The 24736-nt window shown below is 48.7% G+C and overlaps 1 protein-coding gene across 1 annotated transcript in view; it reads right to left on the reverse strand.

The window, feature by feature from the left end:
• Positions 1–1156: 1156 nt before the first annotated feature.
• Positions 1157–24736, reverse strand: part of SEC24A (SEC24 homolog A, COPII coat complex component) — a gene marked incomplete at both ends in the record, with an annotated part of 56805 nt that continues 33225 nt past the window's right edge. The window contains 13 exons of the mRNA XM_080699353.1: positions 1157–1271; positions 1631–1734; positions 2187–2279; positions 2412–2516; positions 4399–4536; positions 6518–6693; positions 8775–8885; positions 10024–10197; positions 12074–12232; positions 14259–14379; positions 18087–18293; positions 19173–19228; positions 23017–23135. Of these exons, the coding sequence (XP_080555479.1) occupies positions 1157–1271; positions 1631–1734; positions 2187–2279; positions 2412–2516; positions 4399–4536; positions 6518–6693; positions 8775–8885; positions 10024–10197; positions 12074–12232; positions 14259–14379; positions 18087–18293; positions 19173–19228; positions 23017–23135 (1678 nt within the window). The remainder of the gene's footprint in view (positions 1272–1630; positions 1735–2186; positions 2280–2411; positions 2517–4398; positions 4537–6517; positions 6694–8774; positions 8886–10023; positions 10198–12073; positions 12233–14258; positions 14380–18086; positions 18294–19172; positions 19229–23016; positions 23136–24736) is intronic.

The raw sequence follows: 24736 nt of genomic DNA on the forward strand, positions 1-24736 counted from the left end.
TACGGCCGCGGGTCCACCTCCACCAAGTCACCCGCCGCGGTCCACCGCCCAGCAGGGCGCCCGCCGGGTGGCCTCCCATCCCGTCACTACTCTTTAGGAAGCCCGGCGCGGCATCCTGGAAGCGAAGTTCTTTTGTTCATCCGCACGGCATCAAAACAGCACTTTCCTTCTGGATCACAAGTGGACCCGGACTGAGCGGAAACCCGAGGACACGATCCAGGCAACTGAATTTCTCATCGCCGTGCTGCCGCCCCGCAACGGAGGAGGCGGGCAAATTCTTCCCAGTGAAGACAGCACGTCCGCGTTGTCTGCAGCCAAGTCAGAAAACCTCTGCTGACAGCTCAGTCCAGCGCAGAGTGGCTTTGTTCTTCAAGTATAAAGAATACTGACAGGCTTTAAAGCTTGAAGGCATTGCGTCACTTCTTCTCAAGCTAGACGGGACACGAGTTAGTGTGCTCTAGTTTTAGTTAACACAATGATCCTTTTTCCTCCTTAAAAAAGGAAAATAAAACCTGTATGGGGAATGGATTCTAGTTCTTCTACATTCTATTTACTTTTGGATTTTCCGTGTGTGTGTGTGTGTGTGTGTGTGTGTGTGTGTGTGTGTGTGTGTGTCTGGGGATTGAACCCAGGAGCATTCTACCTCTGAGCTACATCTCCAGCACTATTTTATTTTTATTTCGAAACAGGGTCTTGCTAAGTTGCTAAGGCTGGTTTTGCACCTGTGATCCTCCCGTCAGCCTCCCAGCTCCTGGGAGTATAGGCGTGCACCACCGTGGCTGGCTGAATGTTCTGATTTTAAAAAGAGTATTATCAATGGATTGTAACTTCCCTGCAACACTTGAGTCTTGTGAGGTTTTAAATGTAGCAGCCAAAAGTCAGGAAAATAAAAATGAGAAATATACATGAGGAGCACAGAAGTCTTTATTTTACAAAGTGTACTTTGTCTCTGTAATATTGTCTTTTCTTACTTTGATTCCCAACGACTCAAACATAATTGGCAGCAAAGGGAAAGGCGCCATCACAGGCCTCCAGGGCGGCGCTCGGCGTCGGCGTCAGCCTGGCGCCGGGCCTTCCTTGCTAGCTGGCTGAAGTGTTGGTAGCTCCCGCGCTGCCGGGCAGGCGGCGGCCGGCCTCCTCCGAGCGCTTCTCCCGCTCACGTGCTCACTTGCTGCTGTATGTGCAGGAGGAACTCGTAATAGGACAGAGCGGACTCCGTCCTGTCCTCCACCATGCTCTGAAGGAAGCTCGCCTTCATCGGACTCTCATCCCTCAGGAACAGAAGCACGAATGGAACAGTAAACATCGCGTTTGACTTGAACCGTGATAACTACCACAGCGTCATGCACCACGGACACTTCTACCAGAGGCGTTTTCTGAAAACATTCAGCTGAGCATATAAACTGCAGGAAGTTCATCCTAGGACTAGGTGACAGGTCCGGCTCTTTACTAACAAGCTCACCAATATGCTTATTAATTCTAATAATTGTCATAAAGTACAAATGAGTGCTATTTACTGAAGAGTTATTTTCCTAGTTTTGCTGAAGCATCAGGTCACATGTATCTATAATTCAAAACAGGTCTTTGCAAGGCCAAATCAACTGTTTTCCAAAGGAGAAGTGTGACTTACCTTATTACGTAGAGAATGGGGAAAAACGGCCTCTGCTCTCTGAGCCAGGAGATGAAAGCTACTGTCCTGGCAGACTCTGGTGTGTCGAGCTCAGGAAGGTCTGTCTGTTAAACAAGGCAACAGTCCCAGTGTGCTCTGATGACAGATCTACCGTGCAGCCACAGGACTCCTCATACTTTAACACCTGTCAGGCGGGTGCTGCACACCTGTTACCCCACCTACTTGGGAGGCTGAGGCAGGAGGATCTTTTTTTCTCTCTTTTGTGGGTCTGTGGATGGATCCCAGGGGCATTCGACCTCCGAGCTAAACCCTCTGCCCTATTTTTTATTCTTTATTTTGAAACCCGGTCTCACTGAGTTGCAGAGGCCTCACTAAGTAGCTGAGACTGCCCGCGCCGCGATCCTCTGGTCTCAGCCTCCCGAATGCTGGGATTACAAGCGTGCCCACCTCTGGCTTCACAGTGCTCATTTCTGATTTCAAAATGGACAGTCATATATTTGCCACCTTTGAAACACCCTTTAAGTCTTCTAACATCCCTAATGTCAAAGAGTCTTACCATAGTCTGTGGAATCGATGCATAGTTTTGAACTCCCAGAACTTGGCTGAGAAAAGTCTGGGCACAGTTTTTTCCGACCCAAAGCATCAGCACCTGGGAGGGGGAGAGCGGAGTGTGAGGGCGGCCGCTCAGTCGGAGCGCTTTCCGGGAGCAGAGGGAGCGCTCACACCCCACCCCAAGGGGCACACGGCAGGGAGCGCGGGGCGGGGCGGCCTGGCTACTCACGGTGCCCGCGTCCAGCAGGAAGGCCCCCTCCCTGCTCAGCTTCTCCACCGAGAGCTGCAGGATCGGCGGCTGCGGGACGGCCCTGTCGTTGACGTTCAGTGCTCCCTGGGGAGTCAGCCAGAAAGTCAGGTTTAGATCTACTGAGGGAGCCACAGCCAACCCCAACTAAGTGTGAAGAACTAGTTACCAAGTACCACGTATCCGGGCGAGGCCACTGTGAATCCCAAGAAAGCTTAATGCACTTTTTTCTTTTTTTGGGTCTGAGGATGATACCCAGGGGCATTCGACTTCTGAGCTCCACCCCAGCCCTATTTTTTATTCTTTATTTTCAAACAGGGTCTCACTAAGTTGCAGAGGGTCTCACTAAGTATCTGAGGCTGTCCGTGAACCACGATCCTCCTGTCTCAGACTCCCAAAAGCTGCGATTACAAGCGTGTGCCATCACACCCGGCTTCAACTCTATCTTTTTAATTAATTACTATTTCCCATACTGGGGACGAAACCCAGGGGCATTCTACTTTTGAGCTACACCCCTAGCTCTATTTTTTATTCATTCATTTATTTATTTTTTGCAGATCTGGGATGGAATCCAGAGGCATTTGACCTCTGAGCTACAACCCCTGCCCAATTTTTTATTCTTTATTTTGAAACAGCGTCTCACTAAGTTGTGAAAGGCCTCACTAAGTAGCTGAGGCTGTCCGTGAACCGCGATCCTCCAGTCTCAGCCTCCCGAATGCTGGGATTACAAGCATGCGCCACCATGCTCAGCTATTATTCTTTAATATAATTTTATTTTTTTGGTGGTACTGGGGATGGAACCCAGGGGCCTTCTGCCTCCGGGCTATACTCCCAGACCTATTTTATATTTTATTTGGAAACAGGGTCTCTTAAGTCAGCTGAGGCTGGCTTCAAACCTGCGCGATCCTCCTGTCTCGGCCTCCCAAGCACGGGGATTAAAAGCGCGCACCACCATGCCCGGCTTTATTCTTTATTTTGAAACAGGGTTTCAGGTATTTTCAAAGGGCCACTAAGTAGCTGAGGCTGTCTGCGAACCGTGATCCTGTCTCAGCCTCCCAAATGCTGGGATTACAAGCATGTGCCACCACGCCAGGCTTCCAAAAATAAATTTAACAACCTAAAGTAGGCAATTGATTATACTTCTTCAAGAGTGGAAGCAAATACAGACCTCCAAAGGATATAGTCTAGGATGTTGACGGTATGTAGGTGCGTATGTTAAAACTGGAAAGAGTGCATATGTCCAGTAATAGGAGATTTGTTAATGAATCTATAAAGTCATTACAATGTGTTCCTGACGGGCAGGAACCAAGACAAGGGCTGAATCTGCCACACTGCTCGGTATATTATGTCCCACAAACCAAATAATAGGCGTGATTCACATTTAAAAATAAGTAAAATATATGCTCTAAGCTGGGCCTGGTGGAGCACACTTGTAACCCAGTACGTGGGAGGCCAAGACAGGAATATCGCATGTTAGAGGACAGCCTCAGCAAGTAGTGAGACTCGTTAAATGAGTGAGATCCTGTCTCAAAAACAAGAAATATAAAGGGCTGGGGGTACAGCTGGAGGTCGAATGTCCCTGGGTTCAATCCCTGGTAACACAGACACACCCCAAAAACATTACAACGTGGCTAGGTAGCTTTCCTTTAGTTGAAGGACAGTCAGGCTGGACAGCGACGGGGTGTGCAGATGTGTCTCACTCCCAGGACCTTGTTCCAGATCAGTCTGGACGAAATAGGCCTCTGGGCCGCAGAGGAACCCGCCCTCCCTCAATCCCAGCTCTGCTCCAGCGGCCCTCAGGTTTGAAACCCAAGGCAGTAAATACACTGGGTTGAGCAGCCTTCCTAGCGAGCTCGTTACCTACACTGGGCTGAGCAGCCTTCCTAGCGAGCTCGTTGCCCAGACCTCGCAAAGGCGGGCCGTGAGGTGGGCGGCACCCGAGCCTCCCTGTCCCAGCAGCCGTCCTCACCTCATCCGACAGATTGTCGACTCTGTACAAGCTGGGGTGCACCGTGAGCATCAGGTGGGCCAAGGGCTGGCTCTTCACCTGACACATGGCGAAGACGCGCTCGTCCAGGCGTGCGCTGGTCCCCATCTGGAACGACTTCTGTAACAAAACCCATTCCGGGCCCCAGGAAGACAGGGAAAAAGCACAGGCCTTCGTCAGTGTCTGTTGGAAAAGCATCTTCAGACGGAGTGAGCACGTTTACTGCACTGCTCCTATCCTGGCTGCAGGCACCGTGTCCTGAGATGCTCAGGGCCTCGTCTCCTTCAGGCCTCCACAGGAGCACCCACCTCCCCACTGCTCCCCTCTCCTCCCCTCTCCTCCCCCGGGGCAGCTCACCCTGCTCTATGGGGAGCACCTCACCTCCCCCGGGGCAGCTCACCCTCCTCTATGGGGAGCACCTCACCCCACCTCACCTCCCCCGGGGCAGCTCACCCTCCTCTATGGGGAGCACCTCACCCCACCTCTCCTCCCCCGGGGCAGCTCACCCTGCTCTATGGGGAGCACCTCACCCCACCTCTCCTCCCCCGGGGCAGCTCACCCTCCTCTATGGGGAGCACCTCACCCCACCTCTCCTCCCCCGGGGCAGCTCACCCTCCTCTATGGGGAGCACCTCACCCCACCTCTCCTCCCCCGGGGCAGCTCACCCTCCTCTATGGGGAGCACCTCACCCCACCTCTCCTCCCCCGGGGCACCTCACCTCACCATCACCCAGCAGAGCTTCAGGGGCTTTGCCCACAGCACAGGGAGTCTTAATCATTTCTTATGCTGGTATGAGGACTGAACCTGTGATGCTTTACGACTGAGCACTTAAAACTTTTACTGGAAACAGGGTCTCACGAAGTTGTTGAGGCTTGCCTCAAACTTGAGGTCCTCCTTACTTAGGAGGATTTACTTTCTTTGTTTATGTACTAGGGATTGAGCTCGGGCACTGCATCACTGAGCTACATCCCCATACCTGTTTTATTTTTTGTGATACTAAGGATTGAACCAAGGGGCATTCTACCTTCAAGCTATACCTTCCAGCCCTATTTTGTTTTGAGACAGAGTCCTGCTGAGTTGGTGATGTTGGCTTGGAACCTGCAATCCTCCTGTCTCAGCTTCCCAAGTACTGAGATTACAGGCAGAGTTCAGATTTTTTTTTTGTGGTACTGGGGGTGGAACCCAGGGGCTTTTCTACCTCCAGGGTACACTCTCAGACCTATTTTATGTTTGATTTGGAAACAGGGTCTCACTAAGTAGCTGAGGCTGGCTTTGAACCTGTGCGATCCTCCTGTCTCAGCCTCCCAAGTGCTGGGATTACAAGAGTGAGCCACCACACCCGGTTAGTTCAGATTTTGAGTGTTAAAATTTAAATATTTAGCCGGCGTGGTGGCACACGCTTGTAATCCACGTGCTTGGGAGGCGGAGACAGGAGGATCATGCAGGTTCAAAGCCAGCCGCGCTGGTTTAAGAGACCCTGTTTCCAAATAAAAAATTATATAAAATAGGTCTGGGAGTGTAGCCCGGAGATAGAAGGGCTCCCAGGAACCCCAGTACCATGAAAAAAAAAAAAAAGAAAAAAAAAAAGAAAAAAAGAAGTAAATATTTAGAGCTGGGCATGATGGCACAAGCCTGTAATCCCAGCATTCGGGAGGCTGAGACAGGAGGTTCGCAGTTCATGGACAGCCTCAGCTACTACTTAGTGAGGCCCTTTGCAACTCAGTGAGGCCTTGTTTCAAAATAAAGAATAAAAAATAGGGCTGGGGGTGTAGTTCGGAGATAGAATGCTCGTGGGTTCCTTCCCCAGTATAGAGAAAAGAAAAGATGGAGGCTGGGGGCATAGCTCACAGGTGGAATACCCTACTACCCAAATCCTTAGTACAAACAGAGAAGAAGCAGATGGTGTGCCTCAGAGGCAGAACGCCCAGCATGACCCCAGGACCAAGGGATCATGCCAGTGCATGTACTTCTGCGGCAAAGCGACGCGCGGTCTCCACTGTGGGCGAGGGGGCCACTGACTGACAAGCACGCCCGCAAGTACCCACGCATCCCTGGTGACTCACCCACCCTGACCCCTGGCCCGCCTCTGGCCCCAGCTCACCTGCTTCAGGAGGGCCAGCACGAAGAGCGGGAAGAGCTTCAAGGAGGAGGGCACCACGAGGCCGGGCTGCGGGCTGCCGAGCACCGCCGAGCGGAACGCCGACAGCGAGTCGACCACGGCGTTCACCAGCGCGTCCCGCGCATCGCTCAGGCTGGCCGTCACGGACCTGTCCACGGCTGGGGGCGGCGGCCGGGCAAGAGATGAGGCAGGTCAGTGCTGTGGCAGCGGGAGGGTGGCGGAGGAGACCCCAAGTCGCTAACTCCACCAGCCGCTGCCTCCCTCCCCCGAGAGTGGGTGTGCGAGGCCACGGACCTGCGCCTGCCCGTCTGGGCCCCGGGAGTCTAAGATGCTCACAGCTGGGTAATTTTTGCGGGGTCTACCTCCGAGCTTCACCCCCAGCCCTTTGGTACTGGGGGTGGAACCCAGGGGCCTTCTACTTTGGGCTGCACTCCCAGACCTATTTTATACTTTATTTGGAAACAGGGTCTCACTAAGTTGCTGAGAGCCTCACTAGCTGAGGCTGGCTTCGAACCTGTGCGAACCTCCTGTCTCAGCCTCCCAAGTGCTTGGCTGGGATCATAAGCATGCGCCACCACGCCCAGCTATTATTTGTTTTTCAAACGGTCTTGTTAGGTTGCTGAGGCTGGCCTTGAACCTGCAATCCTCCTATTTTAGCCTCCCAAGTCCTGGAATTACAGGTGCGCATCACCACACGTGGCTCAAGATGCCAGTGCTTTTAATCTGCCATTTAATTTATATATCGCTCAGAAAAAAAACAGCAATTAAGTAAGTTCAGAGGGTTTCTATTTTACACTTATGGAAAGATCTCTTGAGTTAAGAGTTTCACAATAAATTACACCACTCTGTTTATATCTCTCTATATATCTGCACGGTGGCACGTGTTTGTAACTCCAGTACGTGGAAGGCTATCACAGGAGGATCATGGGTTTGTGGCCAGCCTCAGCAACTTGGCAAGGTCCTCTGCAACTTAGGGAGAACCTTGTTTCAAAATAAAAGATAAAATAGGGCTGGGGGTGCAGTATGGACGTAGATGCCCTGGGTTCAACCTCCAGTATCTATCAACCAACCAACCAATGAACCCACTCCAGAAAAACAAATACAAAAGCAAAATTCAGCCAGGCATGATGGTTCATGCTTATAATCCTAGTATAGAGAGGCTGAGACAGGAGGACTGCAGGTTCAAGGCCAGCACTGACTCCTTGGTGAGATGCTGTCTCAAAATAAAAAAATAAGAGGCTGGGGGTGTAGTTCAGTGGTAGAGCACCCCTGTAACCCACCCTCACACTACTTAAATACAAACAACAATCCTCTAACTTCTTAGGTCACAATGTTTTTTTGTGGTTTGTTTTTTTGGTGGTACTGGGGGTAGAACCTAAGGGCTCTCTATTTCTGGGCTATACTCCCAGAACCTATTTTATATTTTTATTTGGAAACAGGGTCTCACTAAGTTGCTGAGAGCCTCACTAAGCAGCTGAGGCTGGCTTGGAACCTGTGCGATCCTCCTGTCTCAGCCTCCCAAGGGCTGGGATTACAAGCGTGTGCCACCCTGCCTGGCTTTTAGGTCACAATGTTTAAGTAGCCCCTCTCCTCCCCCAGTACCGAGGTCTGACCAGGCCCATGGTATCAGGAAGCTACATCCCCAGTCATTTACTTATTTTTTTGTTTTGCACTTAGGATTAAGCCCAGAGATGTTTGATTTCCAGCTACATCCCAACCCTTTTTATTTTGAAACAAGATTCTGTTAAGTTGTTAATGGTGTTGCTAAATTTCTGAGGCTGGTCTCAAACTTCTGATCCACCTGAATTGGCTTCCCACGTATTGAGATTATATGTGTGCACCTTGACACCCAGCTACATGCGTGTGTGCGTGCGTGCGTGTATAAGTAACGGGATGGAACCGAAGGACATTCATTTTACCTCTAAGCTATACCCCCAAGCCCGCCCTATCTATATATAATCTATCTATCTATCTATCTATCTATCTATCTATCTATCTATCTAGAGGTACTGGGGATGGAACTCAGGGGCATTCGACCTCCGAGCTACACCCCCTGACCTATGTATTTTTTTATTCTTTATTTTGAAACCCGGTCTCACTGAGTTGCAGAGGGCCTCACTAAGTAGCTGAGGCTGTCCACGAACCGTGATTCTCCAGTCACAGCCTCCTGAATGCTCGGATTATAAGCGTGCCCACCACGCCCTGCTGCAAAATATTTACAAGTGATAACAACTCTTACCCATATTGGCCAACAGCCCTGAAATTGCTTGAACATCAGCCCCAAGAAAGACTTCGTTCAGAGTTGAAGCTACTGGCAAGCACAGGGTGTGGACACGGATCCTTCTTTCACCTTAGGGAAAACACAGCAGTGAGCCCTGGCTGCAACAAGGTGACCTGCAAGTTGCTGCTGCTGCTTTTTTTTTTTTTTTTTTTGGTGGTACTGGGAATGGACCCAGAGGGCCTTTTGCCTCTGGACTACATTCGCAAACCTATTTATTTATTTATTTATTTATTTATTTATTTATTTATTGGTGGTACTGGGGATGGAACCCAGAGGCTTTCTACCTCCGGGCTATACTCCCAGACCTTTTTTATATTTTATTTGGAAACAGGGTCTCACTAAGTTGCTGAGAGCCTCACTAAGCAGCTGAGGCTGGCTTCGAACCTTGTGCGATCCTCCTGTCTCAGCCTCCCAAGCGCGGGGATTACAAATGTGCACCATCACGCCCAGCTCGCAAACCTATTTTATATTTTATTTGGAAACAGGGTCTTACTAATTTGCTCAGAGCCTAAGCAGCTGAGATTGGCTTTGATTTTGCGGCATCCTCCTGTCTCAGCCTCCCAAGTGCTGGGATTACAAAAACGTGTGCCATCAACCCTAGCAGCTTGCTTCTTTTCAATTCAGAAACAAGTAGGGTCATACAGGAAGCAGAGGTAAAGTTCTTACTTCTTTAAAAAACACTGTGACCTCAGCTGGGCGTGGTGGTGCCCGCTTGTAATCCTAGTGCTTGGGAGGCTGAGATAGGAGGAATGCGCAGGTTCGAAGACAGCCTCAGCTATTGAGTGAGGCTCTCAGCAACTTAGTGAGACCCTGTTTCCAAATAAAGTACAAAATAGGTCTGGGAGTAGAGCCCAGAGGTAGAAAAGCCCATGAGTTCCATGCCCAGTGCCACAAACAACAACAAAAACAAAACCTGTGACCTATAACATTCTTCTTTTTTATTTTTGTGGTACTGGGGATTGAATTCAGAGCACTGTACCTCTGAACTATACCCCAGCCTTATTTTTCTTTTTAATTTTGAAACAGGGTCTCACTAGGTTGCTGAGGGCCTTACTAAACCGCTGTGGCTGGTTGCAAACCTCCTGTCTTAGCCTCCCAAGTACTGACCAAGATTACAGATATGTGCCACTATACCCAGCTTTAAGATCTGTTAAAAAGAGGGTAGATCTCATCTTTCTTTTTACAATAAAAGCAACCAAAAGCTTACCTTTGCTAGAGGTATACAAGAGTGCTGACTGAAAAGAAACCAACTGAGTGTCAGTAAGACTCTCTTCCACTGACATCTGGACTGCGTACCCAGCATCGGGGTTCACATTGGGCAGAGACAGTAAGTCTGTTGACCGAACAAAGAAGTTCCCATGGAACGTATGAATGGAAAGCCCTAGAAGAAAAGAAATTTCAAAATAATTTTTAGATAGCAAGATATGTATATTTACATCTTATCTTAGTCAATTATCAAATAGTAAAAAGTTTTAGCCTAGCCAGGTGTGGTGGCACACACATGTAATCCCAACATTCGGGAGGCTGAGATGGGAAGATTGTGGTTCGCAGACAGCCCCAGCTACTTAGTGAGGTCCTTTGCAACTCAGTGAGACCCTGTTTCAAAAATAAAGAATAAAAAATAGTGTGGGAGTGTAGCAGAAGTCAAATGCCCCTGGATCCCATCCCCAGACCTGCAAAAAAAAAAAAAAAAAAAAAAAAAGAATTCAGTGCCACACACAAAAAAAAAACAACTCTCCCCCCCCCCAGAACAATTTGGGAGTATCTATCAAATTTTTAAATGAAGTCAGATGTGGCGGCGCACACCTGCAGTCTCAGTACTTGGGAGACTGAGACAGGAGAGCCGCAGTGTGAGATCAACCTCAGCAGTTCAGGGAGACTCCTAGCAACCTGGCGAGACCGTGCTTCAAAATAAAAGATAGAGAGCTGGGCGCGGTGGCACACCAGGATGCTGGGACTGGAGGGGCACGGTTCACGGACAGCCTCAGCTACTTAGCATGGCCCTCCATAATTTAGTGAGTCCCTGTTTCAAAATAAAGAATAAGCCAGGCGTGGTGGGCACGCTTGTAATCCCTTGCTTGGGAGGCAGAGACAGGAGGATCGCGCGGGTTCGAAGACAGCTGTGTGCTGGCTTAGAAGACCGTTTCCAAATAAAAATGTAAAAATAGGTCTGGGAGTGTAGACTGGAGGTAGAAGGGCTTCCAGGAACCCCAGTACCACAAAAAAAAAATAAATAAATTAAAAAAAAATAAATAAATATAAAAAAATAGGGCAGCCGAGCGTGGTGGTGCACGCTTGTAATCCCCACACTTGGGAGGTGGAGATAGGAAGATCACACAGGTTCGAAGCCAGCGTCGCTGGCTTAAAAGACCCTGTTTCCAAATAAAATATAAAATAGGTCTGGAGTGAAGCCCAGAGGTGGAAGGGCTTCCAGGAACCTCAGTCTGTCTGTCTGTCTGTCTGTCTGTCTGTCTCTCTCTCTCTCTCTCTCTCTCTCTCTCTCACACACACACACACACACACACACACACACACACACACACACACAGTAGGGGCTGTAGCTTGCAGGTCAAATGCCCTGGGTTCCATCCCCAGATCCGCAAAAGCAAAACAAGGTAAGAAAGGCTGAGATGTCCTTGGAGGTAAGAGGCCCTAAGCTCAGCTCTTAGAACAATAATAAAATAAAACACATTTATGCTGCAGACATACTCATCCAAGCCTACATTTCTATGTATAAAATATTTTAAACAGACCTGCACCACAGGAAAAAGTTCAAAAGGACCATTAATTACTATTAGCAGGAAAATAACTAAATTGTGACTTGTTCTTTTTAATAAATACTAGGTAGAAATGAAAAACAGTGAGAGTTTATTTTTTTTTTTACTTTTTTTTTTTTTGCGGGATGGAACCCAGGGACATTCGACCTCTGAGCTATATACCCTGTCTTGTTTTTTATTCTGTATTTTGAAACAGAGTCTCACAGAGTTGCAGAGGGCCTCACTAAGTAGCTGAGGCTGGCCGCAAACTGCGATCCTCCGGTCTCAGCCTCCTGAATGCTGGGATGGCAAGTGTGCGCCACCATGCCCGGCTTCTTCTCTTCTAACTGTGTATTTTTATAACAGCCCATCCTAGAGTCAGCAAAGGGTCCTAGAAGAGTAATCCCGGAAGACTAAGTGAAGACAAGCGCACTCCCTGGCCGGGAGAGACCGGCACACATCGCGACCGACTCTGGCTCCGAACAGCGCACATCGTCCCACCTTTGGTGCAGCGGATCCTCATGACGGCCTCGAAGCCGACCTTGCGAGTCAGGTACCTCTGCAGCTCCCGCTGCAGCTTCTCCACTTGCACTGGGCTGTGCTGGTGATGGTAGGAGGGGTAGTAGTAGACGCTCCCCGCCGAGTACCGGGAAATGCACCCTGTGAGCACACACACCCTTAGCGCGGTGCCAGTACCTACTGCCTTCATCCACAGTACCTGCAGATATTTCACTAATTTTTTTCTAATTCTCAAGATGGTGTCAAAAAGAATATTCCATTATTTAATTTATTAACTTGTTTATTCATTTTTACAGTACTGGGATGGGACCCAAGGGCTTTTCTACTCCCAGGCTGTACTCCCAGACCTATTTTATACTTTATTTGGAAACAGGGTCTCACTAAGTTGCTGAGAGCCTTACTAGCTGAGGCTGGCTTTGAACCTGTGCAATCCTCCTGTCTCAGCCTCCCAAGCACGGGGATTACAAGTGTGTGGCACCACGCCTGGCAACATATTCCATCCTTTAAATATAAGCATAGGAATTTCTCTATTTTTCTTCTGATAAGTTAGAGCACAGGCTCTAACAGATTAGAGTGAAGGGCTGGGTGTGGTGGTACGCACCTACTGCCCTAGCTGTTAAGGCGCCAGGATGATCTGCGTCCACAAATAGGAGACTAACGTGGGCAGTATAGCAAGACCCATCAAAAGAGAAAAACAAAAACCCACCTTCCAAACTTTGTCCTTTACCTAGAATACATCACGTCTGTAATCCTACGTAATCCTACATACAGGACACAAGTTTAAGGCCAGCTTCAGGAAACTGGCAAGACCCTTAGAATAAAACTGAAAAGAAAAGAAAGCCAGGCGTGGTGGCGCGTGCTTGACTTAATCCCGGCATTTGGGAGGCTGAAACTGGAGAATCATGGTTCGTGGACAGCCTCAGATACATATAGAGGCCCTCTGCAACTCAGTGAGACCTTGTTTCAAAATAAAGAATAAGAATGGGTCTGAGGGTGTAGGTTGGTGGTAGAATGCCCGTAGGTTCCATTCCCAGTACCACAAAAAAAAAGGGGGGGGGATTGGAATCAGGCGTGATGGCACATGCTTGTCATCTTGGTACTTGGGAGGCTGAGACAGAAGAATCATAGGTTCAAGGCAGGCTCAGCCAGTGAGACCCTGTTTGAAAATAAAGAATAAAAATAGGGCTAGGAGTATAGCTTGGAGGTAGAATTGGGTTCAATCCTCAGTAGTGCAAAAAGAAAAGAAAGGAAAAGAAAAGAAGAGAAAGGAAAAGAAAAGAGAGATACAGCTCAATTGTAGAACACTTGCTTAGCATATGCAAGGCCCAGGGTTCAATTTCTAGTACAAAAAAAAAAAAAAAAAAAAAAAAGCTGGGTACATGGTGGTGCGTATCTATAATCCTAGTACTTGAGAGGCGGAGACAGAAGGATCACACTTTTGAGGACAGCTTCAGCAAGTAGTGAGACTCTCATCAACCTGGCAAGACTCTGTTTCAAAATAAAAAAATAGGACTAGGAGTAGCCTGGAGGCAAAATACCCCTGGGTTCAATCCTAAGTACCCCCCTCCAAATCATATATGCATGTAATCCCAGTACTTCGGAGGTTGAGACAGGAGGATTGCAGGTTCGAAGCCAGCTTCATCAGCTTAGTGAAGCTCTCACAACTTAGTGAGACCCAGGAGATAAAATGCCCCCAGGTTCAAGCCTGGAGTGGTGGCGCACGCTTGTAACCCAAGTACTTGGGAGGCTGAGACAGGAGGATCGCGCAGGTTCGAAGCCAGCCTCAGCTCTTAGTGAGGCTCTCAGTAATCTAGTGAGCCCCTGTTTCCTAATAAAATATAAAATAGCTCTGGGAGTGTAACCCAGGGATAGAAAGCCCCTGGGTTCCATCCCTAGTACCACAAAAAGTCCTATTTAATACTCACTAAAAAAAAAAATCGGTAGGGCTGTTCGTGGTAGCACACACCTGTAACAGGCTAAGACAGGAAGATTACAGTTTTGAGGCCAGCTTTAGCAATTTAGTGTGACCCTGCTTCAAAATAAAAAATGAAATAGGGTTGGGGCTGGGGGCGTGTGGCTTAAAGGTAAAATGCTCCTGGATTCAATTCCCAGTCCACTAAAAATAAGCAAATGGATAAATAAATAAATGTCATTAGGAAGAACTTACCCAGAGATGCCAAATCAGAATACTGTCCACTGAGAAGGAATAAGTCCACAGCTACCTGCTGACCAGAGCAGTCCAAAGCTAATTTCTTATAGAAGTCAGTAGACGGTGTCAGGTGTATTTCCTGTGAACAAATTACAAAGAGAGATTTATTTATTTATTTATTTATTTATTTAGTTAGTTAGTTAGTTAGTTAGTTATTGGTACTGGAGATGGAACCCAGTGGTCTTCTACCTCCAAGCTACACTTCCAGACATATTTTGTATTTTATTTGGAAATAGGGTCCCACTAAGTTGCTCTGAACCTCACTAAGGTGCTGAGGCTGGCCTTGAATCTGTGATCCTCCTGTCTCAGCCTCCCAAGTATTGGGATTACAAGTATGCACCACCACACCCGGCTAACAAAGAGAGACTTTAAAAGTAATTATCCCCAAATACAAAGATACACCTATATATACCAAGGTATATACCCACATATCTCTGGACATTCTACACAACCCGTCTGCTTTGTAATACTATTTGATTTTTCATTAAGCATGTGCTGCTTAAGATTTTCCTGAGCCGGGCGTGGTGGCGCACGCCTGTAATCCCAGCGCTTGGGAGGCAGAGACAGGAGGATCGCGCAGGTTCGAAGCCAGCCGCTGGCTTAGGAGACCCTGTTTCCAAAATGAAAATGTAAAAATAGGTCTGGGAGTGTAGCCCGGAAGTAGTAGAAGGGCTTCCAGGAACCCCAGTACCACCACCAAAAAAAAAAAAAAAAAAAAAAAAGATTTTCCTGAGATTTTAGGGCAAGGGATGTGGTTAGTGGCAGAACAATGGCCTAGCATGAGTGCGGCCTTGGGTTCAATACCTGGCACAGAAAGAAGAGTGAGGGAGAGGAAGAGGGAGAGGAAGGTGGTGGGAAGAAGAATGTTAATATATATTTTGCGGGTCTGAGGATGGGACCCAGGGAAATTTGACCTCCGAGCTATAACCCCTGCCCCATTTTTTTTTATTCTTTAATTTGAAACAGGGTCTCACTAAGTTGCAGAGGGTCTAAGTAGCTGAGGCTGTCCGTAAACTGTGATCCTCCAGTCTCAGCCTCCCGAATGCTGGGATTACAAGCGAGCACCACCACGCCCGCTGTATTGAATTTTTTTAAAGGGCCAGAGGTATAGCTTGGATGCAGAATGCCAGTACAAAACAATAAATAAATAAACCAGACATGGTGTTACACACTTGTAATCCCAGCATTTGGGAGGCTGAGACAGGAGGACTGCAGTTCATGGATAGCCTCAGCTACGTGTAATCACTGCACTTGGGAGGTGGAGACAGGAGGATCGCGCAGGTTCGAAGGCAGCTTTGCTGGTTTAAGAGACCCTGTTTCCAAATAAAATATAAAAATAGGTCTGGGAGTGTAGCCCGGAGGTAGAAGGGTTTCCAGGAACCTAGTACCACCAAAAAAAATAAATAAATAAAATAAAAAATAAATAAATATAAATAAATAATAATTCAATACTTGTTTACGTGGTACTGGGGACTGGACCCAGGGGTGTTCTATTACTGATCTATACCCCCAGCCCTTTTTTTCCCTTTTTTTTTTTTTTTGGTGGTACTGGGGTTCGTGGAAGCCCTTCTACCGCCAGGCTACACTCCCAGACCGATTTTTTATATTTTTAAATTTGGAAATAGGGTCTCTTAAGCCAGCGAGGCTGGCTCCGACTGGCTCCAAACCAGCGCGATCCTCCTGTCTCCGCCTCCGCCTCCCAAGCGTGGGGATTATAAGCGTGCGCCACCACGCCCGGCCCCCCCCAGCCCTTTTTAAAAATTAATTCATTATTTTTTTTGGCGGGTCTGGAGATGGAACATTCGACCTACGAGCTACATCCCCTGTCCTACTTTGTATTTTTTATTTTGAAACAGGGTCTAAGTTGCAGAGGGCCTTACTAAGTAGCTGAGGCTGTCCGCGAACCGCGATCCTCTGGTCTCAGCCTCCCGAATGCTGGGGTTACAAGTGTGTGCCACCACACCCGGCTTAATTAATTTCTGTTTTTTTTGTGTGTGTGGTACTGGGGATTGAAGTCAGAGGCATTCTACCTCTGAGCCACACCTACCCCTGCTGCTGCTTCTTCTTTTTTTTTTTTTTTGGCGGGTCTGGGGATGGAACTCAGGGGCATTCGACCTCTGAGCTACACCCCCTGCCCAATTTTTTCTTCTTTATTTTGAAACAGGGTCTCACTGAGTTGCAGAGGGCCTCACTAAGTAGCTGAGGCTGTCCGCGAACCGTGATCCTCCGGTCTCAGCCTCCTGAATGCTGGATGCGCCACCACGCCCGGCCTAGCCCTGTTTTTTTTTTTTATTTTGAAGCACAGTCTAGGTTGATGAGTCTCACTCCTTATAGAGATTGTCCTTGAACTTGTAATCCTCCTGCCTCAGCCTGCCAAGTACCAGGATTACAGGCTGCTCTTTTTTTTTTTTTTTTTTTTTTTGCAGTACTGGGGATGGAACCCAGGGGCATTCTACCTCGAAACTATACTCCCAGCCCTATTTTTATTCTTTATTTTGAAACAGGGTCTCATTGAGTTACAAAGGGCCTCACTTAATAGTAGCTGAGGATGTCCTTGAACCTGTGATCCTCCTGTCTCAGCCTCCCAAATGCTGGGATTACAAGGTGTGCCATCATGCCCAGCTTATTATTTTTATTTTGAAACAGGGTCTCACTAAGGTGCTAAGACTGGTCTTGAACCTGTAATCTTCCTGTTTCAGTCTCCTAAAAGTAGGTCTAGCCAGGTATGCTGGTGTAAGCTTGTGATCTCAGCATTCAGGAGGCGGAGACTGAAGGATCGCAGTTCCTGGACAGCCTCAGCTACTTAGTGAGGCCGTTTGCAATTTAGTGAGACCCTGTTTAAAAAATAAAGACTGCTGGGCGTGGTGGCGCACGCTTGTCATCCCTGCGCTTGGGAGGCGGAGACAGGAGGATCGCGCAGGTTCGAAGCCAGCCACGCGCTGGCTTAAGAGACCCTGTTTCCAAAATGAAAATGTAAAAATAGGTCTGGGAGTGTAGCCCGGGGGTAGAAAAGCCCCAGGGTTCCACCCACAGTACCCACCCACCCCCACACAGACTAAAAAACAGTGCTGGGGATGTAGCTCAGAAGTACGATGCCTCTAGATTCAGCCCCCAGTACTGGAGAAAAAAAGTAGGTCTATCGGCATATTGTCTGTTTTACTTTGAAAAAGAAATACCTCAGGCCCAGCGTGGTGGGCACGCTTGTCATCCCCGCGCTTGGGAGGCAGGGACAGGAGGATCGCGCAGGTTCGAAGCCAGCCGCGCTGGCTTAAGAGACCCTGTTTCCAAATAAAATTTATTTAGTCTGTTCGCAACCGTATGTGGTAGGTAATATCAATATTTTCCCTTTTATACAGAGAAACAAAGGAGCAAAGAAGCTAAGTAACTCCTTGAATCCACCGTTAGCCAAGAAGCGACACATCCACTGCAGCGCACTGGCCTCACGCTCTGCATTATAGCCACGAGCCCTGAACGCCACCGTGGCCATTCCTGCCAAATCACCACTGCCCGACTGGCCGCCCAAATTCCACTTGTCCCTAGAAAGTCTGTTCTCTTGGCTGCCCAGATTCTCACCCAGGCCAGGCGGGGTGGCTGGCGGTCTGCTAAAGATATTAGAACAAGGCACGGGTGGTCAGCTGGAAAAACAAGTCGAAACAGCGCGTTGTGCCGCTTCATAAAAGCGAGACCCTCTGCCTCTTCCCGAGCCTCCCTCCTCCCTGTTTAAAACACCTCTGGTCTAAGCCGAGAGCAGCGCACGAGGGCCACTCGGGCACAAGGCTCTCTGACCTTAGCGGACGATCTCTGGTTGGGCTCCTCTCGCGGCTTCAGGGCTCCGGCCCCGAGCGTTGGCAGCTGCGTTTGAAAGACAGACATTCGGCCCCCGGTTGGGGCCATGAGCTTGAAGGCGGCCTGCAGCGCAGGGCCCAGGGCGCTCTGGGTCTCCAGGGTCTTCGTGAACATCTGCGGCAGCGTTTTCAGTAGCTCTTGAACCAGCTTGAGAAGTAAAGAACACTCAGAGCGTCACAATTTGCACTTTCACAGTAAGCCCGTAAAGAGCACAGCAGACAGCCACCCAGTGGTCCGAGAATCTGCAGACACGCTACGGTAAACGACGACCTGGGTCAGGTGACAAGTGCCACCTCGAGTCAACATTAGCGACCAGCGAGCTCACAGGTCTCGCACGCGCAGTCTGGCAAGACTCCGAGTCCAGAACGCACCCAAAAGCTCCCCGCTCGCTCGCAGAAGCCAGAGGGCCGCGGATGCCACGGAGCGCCCTTTATCACCCTGCAGCTTGTATTCTTCTAAGTTCCAAAGTGAGTTGAACTCTTCAATGTTATGAAATTTAAGATTGACAGTAACTTGCCAACTAGTAAGATCACTACAAGAGAAAAACAGAATAAAACCCACTGCCTACACAGGTCGCACTGTACACACAGGAGAACCCGTGGGGAATGGATCACTCCTGCTCTGAGTGACCACTGCTCCAGCACGAGCACGCCCCGCAGGCTCAGAGGTTGCCCGCGGCGTGTGCGCGTGACCAGCGCAGACAACACCTTCACACAGGCAGGGAGCAGGTTCTGAGCTGGCCCAATGGCAGTGTGGCTCACAACAGCCAAGGGCGCTGGGCACGGCCCTGCAGCTCCTCTCTCCTCCCAGCTCCGGGTCCTGGCCTGCCCTCTGCTCCTCCCTCCACAGACCGCTGGCTGCAGCAGGCCTGAAAGTGCCACCTGAACGAGCCTAGTGAACTCAGACTAGAGCCACACAAGTGCCCCTGGCTTAGAAACCCCAAAGAAAGCACATTTTTACTTAAAGGTCATTTCAAAAGTATGCCTTATTTAATACTTAAATGTCAAGCAGGAAAATGTGGCTTACCTCTTTACTTTCATTTAAGTTCACTAATAAGTTCTCTGGCATGGGTATAAAAACATCTGAAAGATAAACAAAGTCACTTTCTGTATGTCCCACATGCTCCAAGCCCAGACCCCGAGGCAGTTACCTGGCGGCCCTTGAGGAGGGCCACGCTGCGCCCTCTACCCGCCCCGAGCCGAGGCGCACACATGGCCCAGGCACTCACTGGGCCTTTCTGCTGCGCGTCTGATGCCTGTGAGGCAAACGGCCTGTGGCACCCGGTAAGCTCTGCTTCTTAGGGCAGGACAGTTTAGACCCCTCCTACGTGCGCACACCACGCATGCTCTTTATCTCTTTCCTTTTTCTTGCAGTACTGAGGACTGAACCCAGGAGAATTTTATCTCTGAGCTACAACCCAGCCTGATTTTTTATTCTCCTTCCTTCCTTCCTTCCTTCCTTCCTTCCTTCCTTCCTTCCTTCCTTCCCTCCCTCCCTCCCTCCCTCCCTCCCTTTCTTCTCTTTTGCAGTACTGGGGATTGAACCAGGAGCATTCTACCTCCAAGCTACACCCCCAGCCCTACTTTTTTTTTTTTTTTGCAGGTCTGGGGATGGAACCCAGGAGCATTCAACCTCTGAGCTACACCCCCAGCCCTATTTTTCCTTTATTTTGAGACAGGGTCTCACTGAGTTGTGGAGGGCCTCACTAAGTAGCTGAGGCTGGCTGCGAACCTCAATCCTCCTGTCTCAGCCTCCCGAATGCTGGGCTTACAAGTGTGTGCCACCACGCCTGGCTTCCTATTGCTTATTGTCTATTTTGAAACAGGGTCTCATTGAGTTGAAAAGGGCCTCACTAAGCAGCTGAGGCTGTCCTGGAACCATGATCCTCCTGTCTCAGCTTCCCAAATGCTGGGATTACAAGCATGCATCACCATGCCTGGCTTTATTCTTTTTTTTTTTTTGCGGGTCTGGGGATGGAATCCAGGGGCATTCTACCTCTGAGCTACACCTCCAGCCTTATTTTTTAGTCTTTTTATTTTCTTAAAACAGGGGGTTCACCGAGTTGCAGGGGGGCTCACTAGGTAGCTGAGGCTGTCCACTATCCTTCAGTCTCAGCCTCCTGAATGCTGGCATTACAAGCATGTGCCACCACGCCCAGCTTTTATCCTATTTGAGACAGGGCCTCACTGGGTTGCGGAGGGCCTCGCCTAGCGGCTGAGGCTGGCCTGACCGTGAGTCTGTGCTCCTCCAGCCCCAGCTTCCCAAGTGCTGGGATCACAGGTGTGCACCCACACACAGTTCTTTGCTTTCTTTTTATGGCTGACCCTGAAAAGCGGGCAAACCCATTCTAGGCGTTAAAAGGCAGCTCACACAACACAAGAATAGCGGGTCTTTACAGAAGCATGGCTTCCCCGCACCTGCCATTAGAGACACACGGTGCTTCTCATAAAGAGGCCACACCAACCCTCCCACTACTGCCACTACAAAATCCAGCGAACCAGGAGGTGTGCTAAGTGTTTGTTTTGGCACAGGGGGTCAAACCCATAGGCATTCTTCCTCCAAGCTACACCCCTACACGCCCCAGTCCTATTTTATTTTACTGTTAACAGGTCTCAGTGAACTGCGGAGGCCTCCCTAGATCCTGAGTCTGGCTGTGCACCTGTGCCCCTCCCGTCCGACCCCACGCGTTAGTGTTACGGGCGTGCGCAGCCACGCCCAGCTTCACTTCTTCTCTTTGGAAGTACTAGAGGTTGAACCAGGGAACATTCTTTTCTTTCTTTCTTTTTGTGGTACTGGGGGTGGTACTGGGGGTACCCAGGACACGCATGCCCGGTGCTGTTAAAGGAATCACATATACGATCAGCTACTATGGAACCGTTACATTCTTATGGGGATTTTTTTTGTGTGGTACTGGGGGTAGAACCCAGAGGCTTTCTATCTCCGGGCTACACTCCCAGACCTTTTTTATATTTTATTTGGAAACAGGGTCTCACTAAGTTGCTGAGAGCCTCACTCAGTAGCTGAGGCTGGCTTTGAACCTGGGCGATCCTCCTGTCTCAGCCTCCCAAGCGCGGGGATTATAAGTATGAGCTACCATGCCCAATCTGAACCCAGGGACATTCTAAACTGAGCTATACCTCCAGTCCTAATTTGTTATTTTATTATTATTATTATTTTGTATTACTAGGGATGAAACCCAGGGGCATTCTACCTCTGATCTATACTCCCAGCCCCCCCCTCTTTTTTTTGGTACTGGGGATGGAACATAGAGGCCTTCTACCTCTGGGATACACTCCCAGACCTATTTTATATTTTATTTGGAAACAGAGTCTCTGAAGCCAGCTGAGGCTGGCGTGATCCTCCTGTCTCAGCCTCCCAAGCATGGGGATTACAAGCATGCACCATCACACCTGGCTTCTCCCAACCCTATTTTTTATTCTTTATTTTGAAACAGGGTTTCACTGGGTTGCAGAGGGCATCACTAAGTAGCTGAGGCTGTCCACAACCACAATCCTCCTGTCTCAGCCTCCCAAACGCTGGAATTACAAGTGTGTGCCACCATGCCCGGCTAACAATTTCACTTTTTATTTTCATTCTTAATCATTTGTGTGGTGCTGGGGATGAAATCCAGGGGCCTTCTACCTCCAGGCTACACTCCCAGACCTGTTTTACACTTTATTTGGAAACAGGGTCTCACTAAGTTGCTGAGAGCCTCACTAAATAGCTGAGGCTGGCTTCGAACCTGCGCGATCCTCCTGTCTCAGCCTCCCAAGCGCGGGGATTCCAAGTGTGCGCCACCACGCCCGGCTCTTCATCTTTCTTTTGAGACCGGGTCTTGCCCAGCCGGTCCTGAACTACGGTCCTTCTGCCTCTGCGTCCTGAGTAGCTGGACTGCACCTGGCTTTTGTCTGGCTGTTTGGGAACGGCCAGACTGTTTCCCAGGGTGGCTGTAACCACTTCACATTCCTCCGGAAGCGTGAGGACTCCACTTCTTCATACTCTCCTTGATACTTAGCTACAACAGGCGTCCCCACTGGACGACACCTGCAGCCACAAGAATGCTGCGGACCGAATGGAGAAACGCCATTCAAACCCTTTACTCACTCACTGATTGGGCTGTCTATCTACTAACACACACGTTCTTTAGGTAATCTAGATACAAATCCTCTATCAAGTATGACTTGAAAATACGCCAGGCGTGGTGGCGCACGCTCGTAACCCCAGCATTTGGGAGGCTGAGACAGGAGGATCATGGTTCGCAGATAGCTTCAGCTACTTAGTGATGCCCTCTGCAACTTAGTGAGACCCTGTTTCAAAATAAAGAATAACAAATAGGGCTGAGGGGTGTAGCTCTGAAGTAGAATGCCCGGGTTCCATTCCCTGTACTCCAAAAAAAAATATATACTAATTTGCCAGGTAGTCATGAAATATTTCTTTTCTTTTCTTTTTTTTTTTTTTGGTGGTACTGGGGTTCCTGGAACCCCTTCTACCTCCAGGCTACACTCCCAGACCTATTTTTATATTTTTTATTTGGAAACAGGGTCTCTTAAACCAGCGCGGCTGGCTTTGAACCTGCGCGATCCTCCTGTGTCTGCCTTCCAAGCGCGGGGATTACAAGCCTGCGCCACCACGCTCGGCTGTCATGAAATATTTCTAAATTGAAAATTCAGCTGAGACAGGAGGATCTTCGGTTTGAGGACAACCTTAGCAAGTAGTGAGAATCTTCGTCAAGCTAGTGAGGCCCTGTTTCAAAATAAAAATAAGGCTAGGGTGTAGCTTGGAGATAGAATGCCCTGGGTTTAATCCCCAGCACCAAAATAAGATAAAATAGAAAATTCCTAAGACCAATAAATTTAAGTATATAACATACCTTCGATATCTGAGACGATGAGCATCTGTGGTTGAGCGAGACCTTCTTGAAGACTGTAGAAATGAATTCTGCTGTCAAATGTTATGAAGCCGATTTTTGTTCTAGTGTTGCCAGGAAGCCTACAAACAAAGTCAGAGGAGTGTTTATCAAGTTTTCCCACATATATGTACATAAACTATTATATTATGGAAACTGGTCCAACATAACAAATATTTAAACTACCCCATGTTTATCTAACAAAATATCTCCTCCTCATATAGAAAATACTACACATAAGCCAAGTAATCAACGAACAGCAGTAGTAACACAGCAACCCCAAAACCTGTTACTTTACTACATAAAGTTATATTCATTACTTAGGACAGAGTATGTAAGTCTCAACAAAACTTGGCAGACAGCTTTGCGTCGTGAAGGGTGCTTTGGGGCAGGCCACAGCTCCAGAGACGCAGCACTTGCCCTCCTGCTCCAGGGCCCAAGGTGAGTCCCCAGCACTGCCAACTCCAAGCCAAACAGAACCAAAAACTTCAAAAATAACCATATACCAACTAAAAATGAAACGTGAATTTAGGCAGTGAATCTCCTTAAAGAATCTGCAGAAACCTCTCTTTATATTGTTTAATGCTTTTAAGGCCCAAAAGGAACAAAAGCCTCTGTTTAAACAAGCTGGGTGGTGGGAGCCACAGCTCCTCAGGAGAGAACCTGGCTTTTAGTCTTTCTGTGTGTGCCTGGGGGGTCATGGACACCCTCGCCAACACAATCCGCACGTGACCCACAGCACGCGAGCATGGGTGCCAGCGGGAGCCTGGATATGCTTTCTAGCAAGGCGAGCCAGTCCAGCTGTGACGAGCGGCTCTCTGCGAGCCTCCTACCAGACAACAGCGCTGCTCCTTCTTACACTGAAAGGTTACACGAGCTATTTTGAGAGACTTAAAAGTCATGATAAGCAGATGCAAGGTGCTGTACTTTTGGATTCTTAGACCAACAGGCCTACAGCTAAAAGTGTGTGTGTGTCGCACTGGGGAGTGAGTCCAGAGGCATTCTACTTCTGAGTCACACCCCCAATCTGATTTTATTTCTTATTTGAAAACAGTGTCTCAGTGAATTGCAGAGGGCCTCCCTGAGTTGTGGAGGCTGGCTTTGGGCCTGCAATCATCCTGTGTCAGCCTCCCAAGTACTGGGCTTACAGGCGTGCACCACCACACCTGGCTGCTAAAAGACACTGTTGAAACAGCTAGAAACGAAAGAATGAAGTGTTAAAATCCTATGAAGAATTATTGCCAATTTTGCTTGGTGTGATACAAATTTATCACACCAAGAAAAAGTTAAAATTCCTAAAGTATTTACAGGCAAAATGATATGCTGGCTGAAACCAGGTGTGGTGGCGCACACCTGCAATCCCAGTACTTGGGAGGCTGAGATAGGAGGATGGCAGGAATGAGGCCAGCTTGGGCAACTCGGCAAGATTCTTAGCAACTCAGTGAGACCCTGTTCCAAAATAAAGAATAAAATAAGCCGGGTGTGGTGGCGCACGCCTGTAATCCCCGCGCTTGGGAGGAGGAGACAGGAGGATCGCACAGGTTCGAAGCCAGCCTTGCTGGCTTAAGAGACCCTGTTTCCACATAAAAAAGTATAAAATAGGTCTAGGTCTGGGAGTGCAGCCCGGAGGGAGAAGGGCTTCCAGGAACCCCAGTACCACCAAAAAAAAAAAAAAAAAAAAAAA

This window comes from Muscardinus avellanarius (genome assembly GCF_963383645.1).
Source record: "Muscardinus avellanarius genome assembly, chromosome: 7".
NCBI lineage: Eukaryota > Metazoa > Chordata > Mammalia > Rodentia > Gliridae > Muscardinus > Muscardinus avellanarius.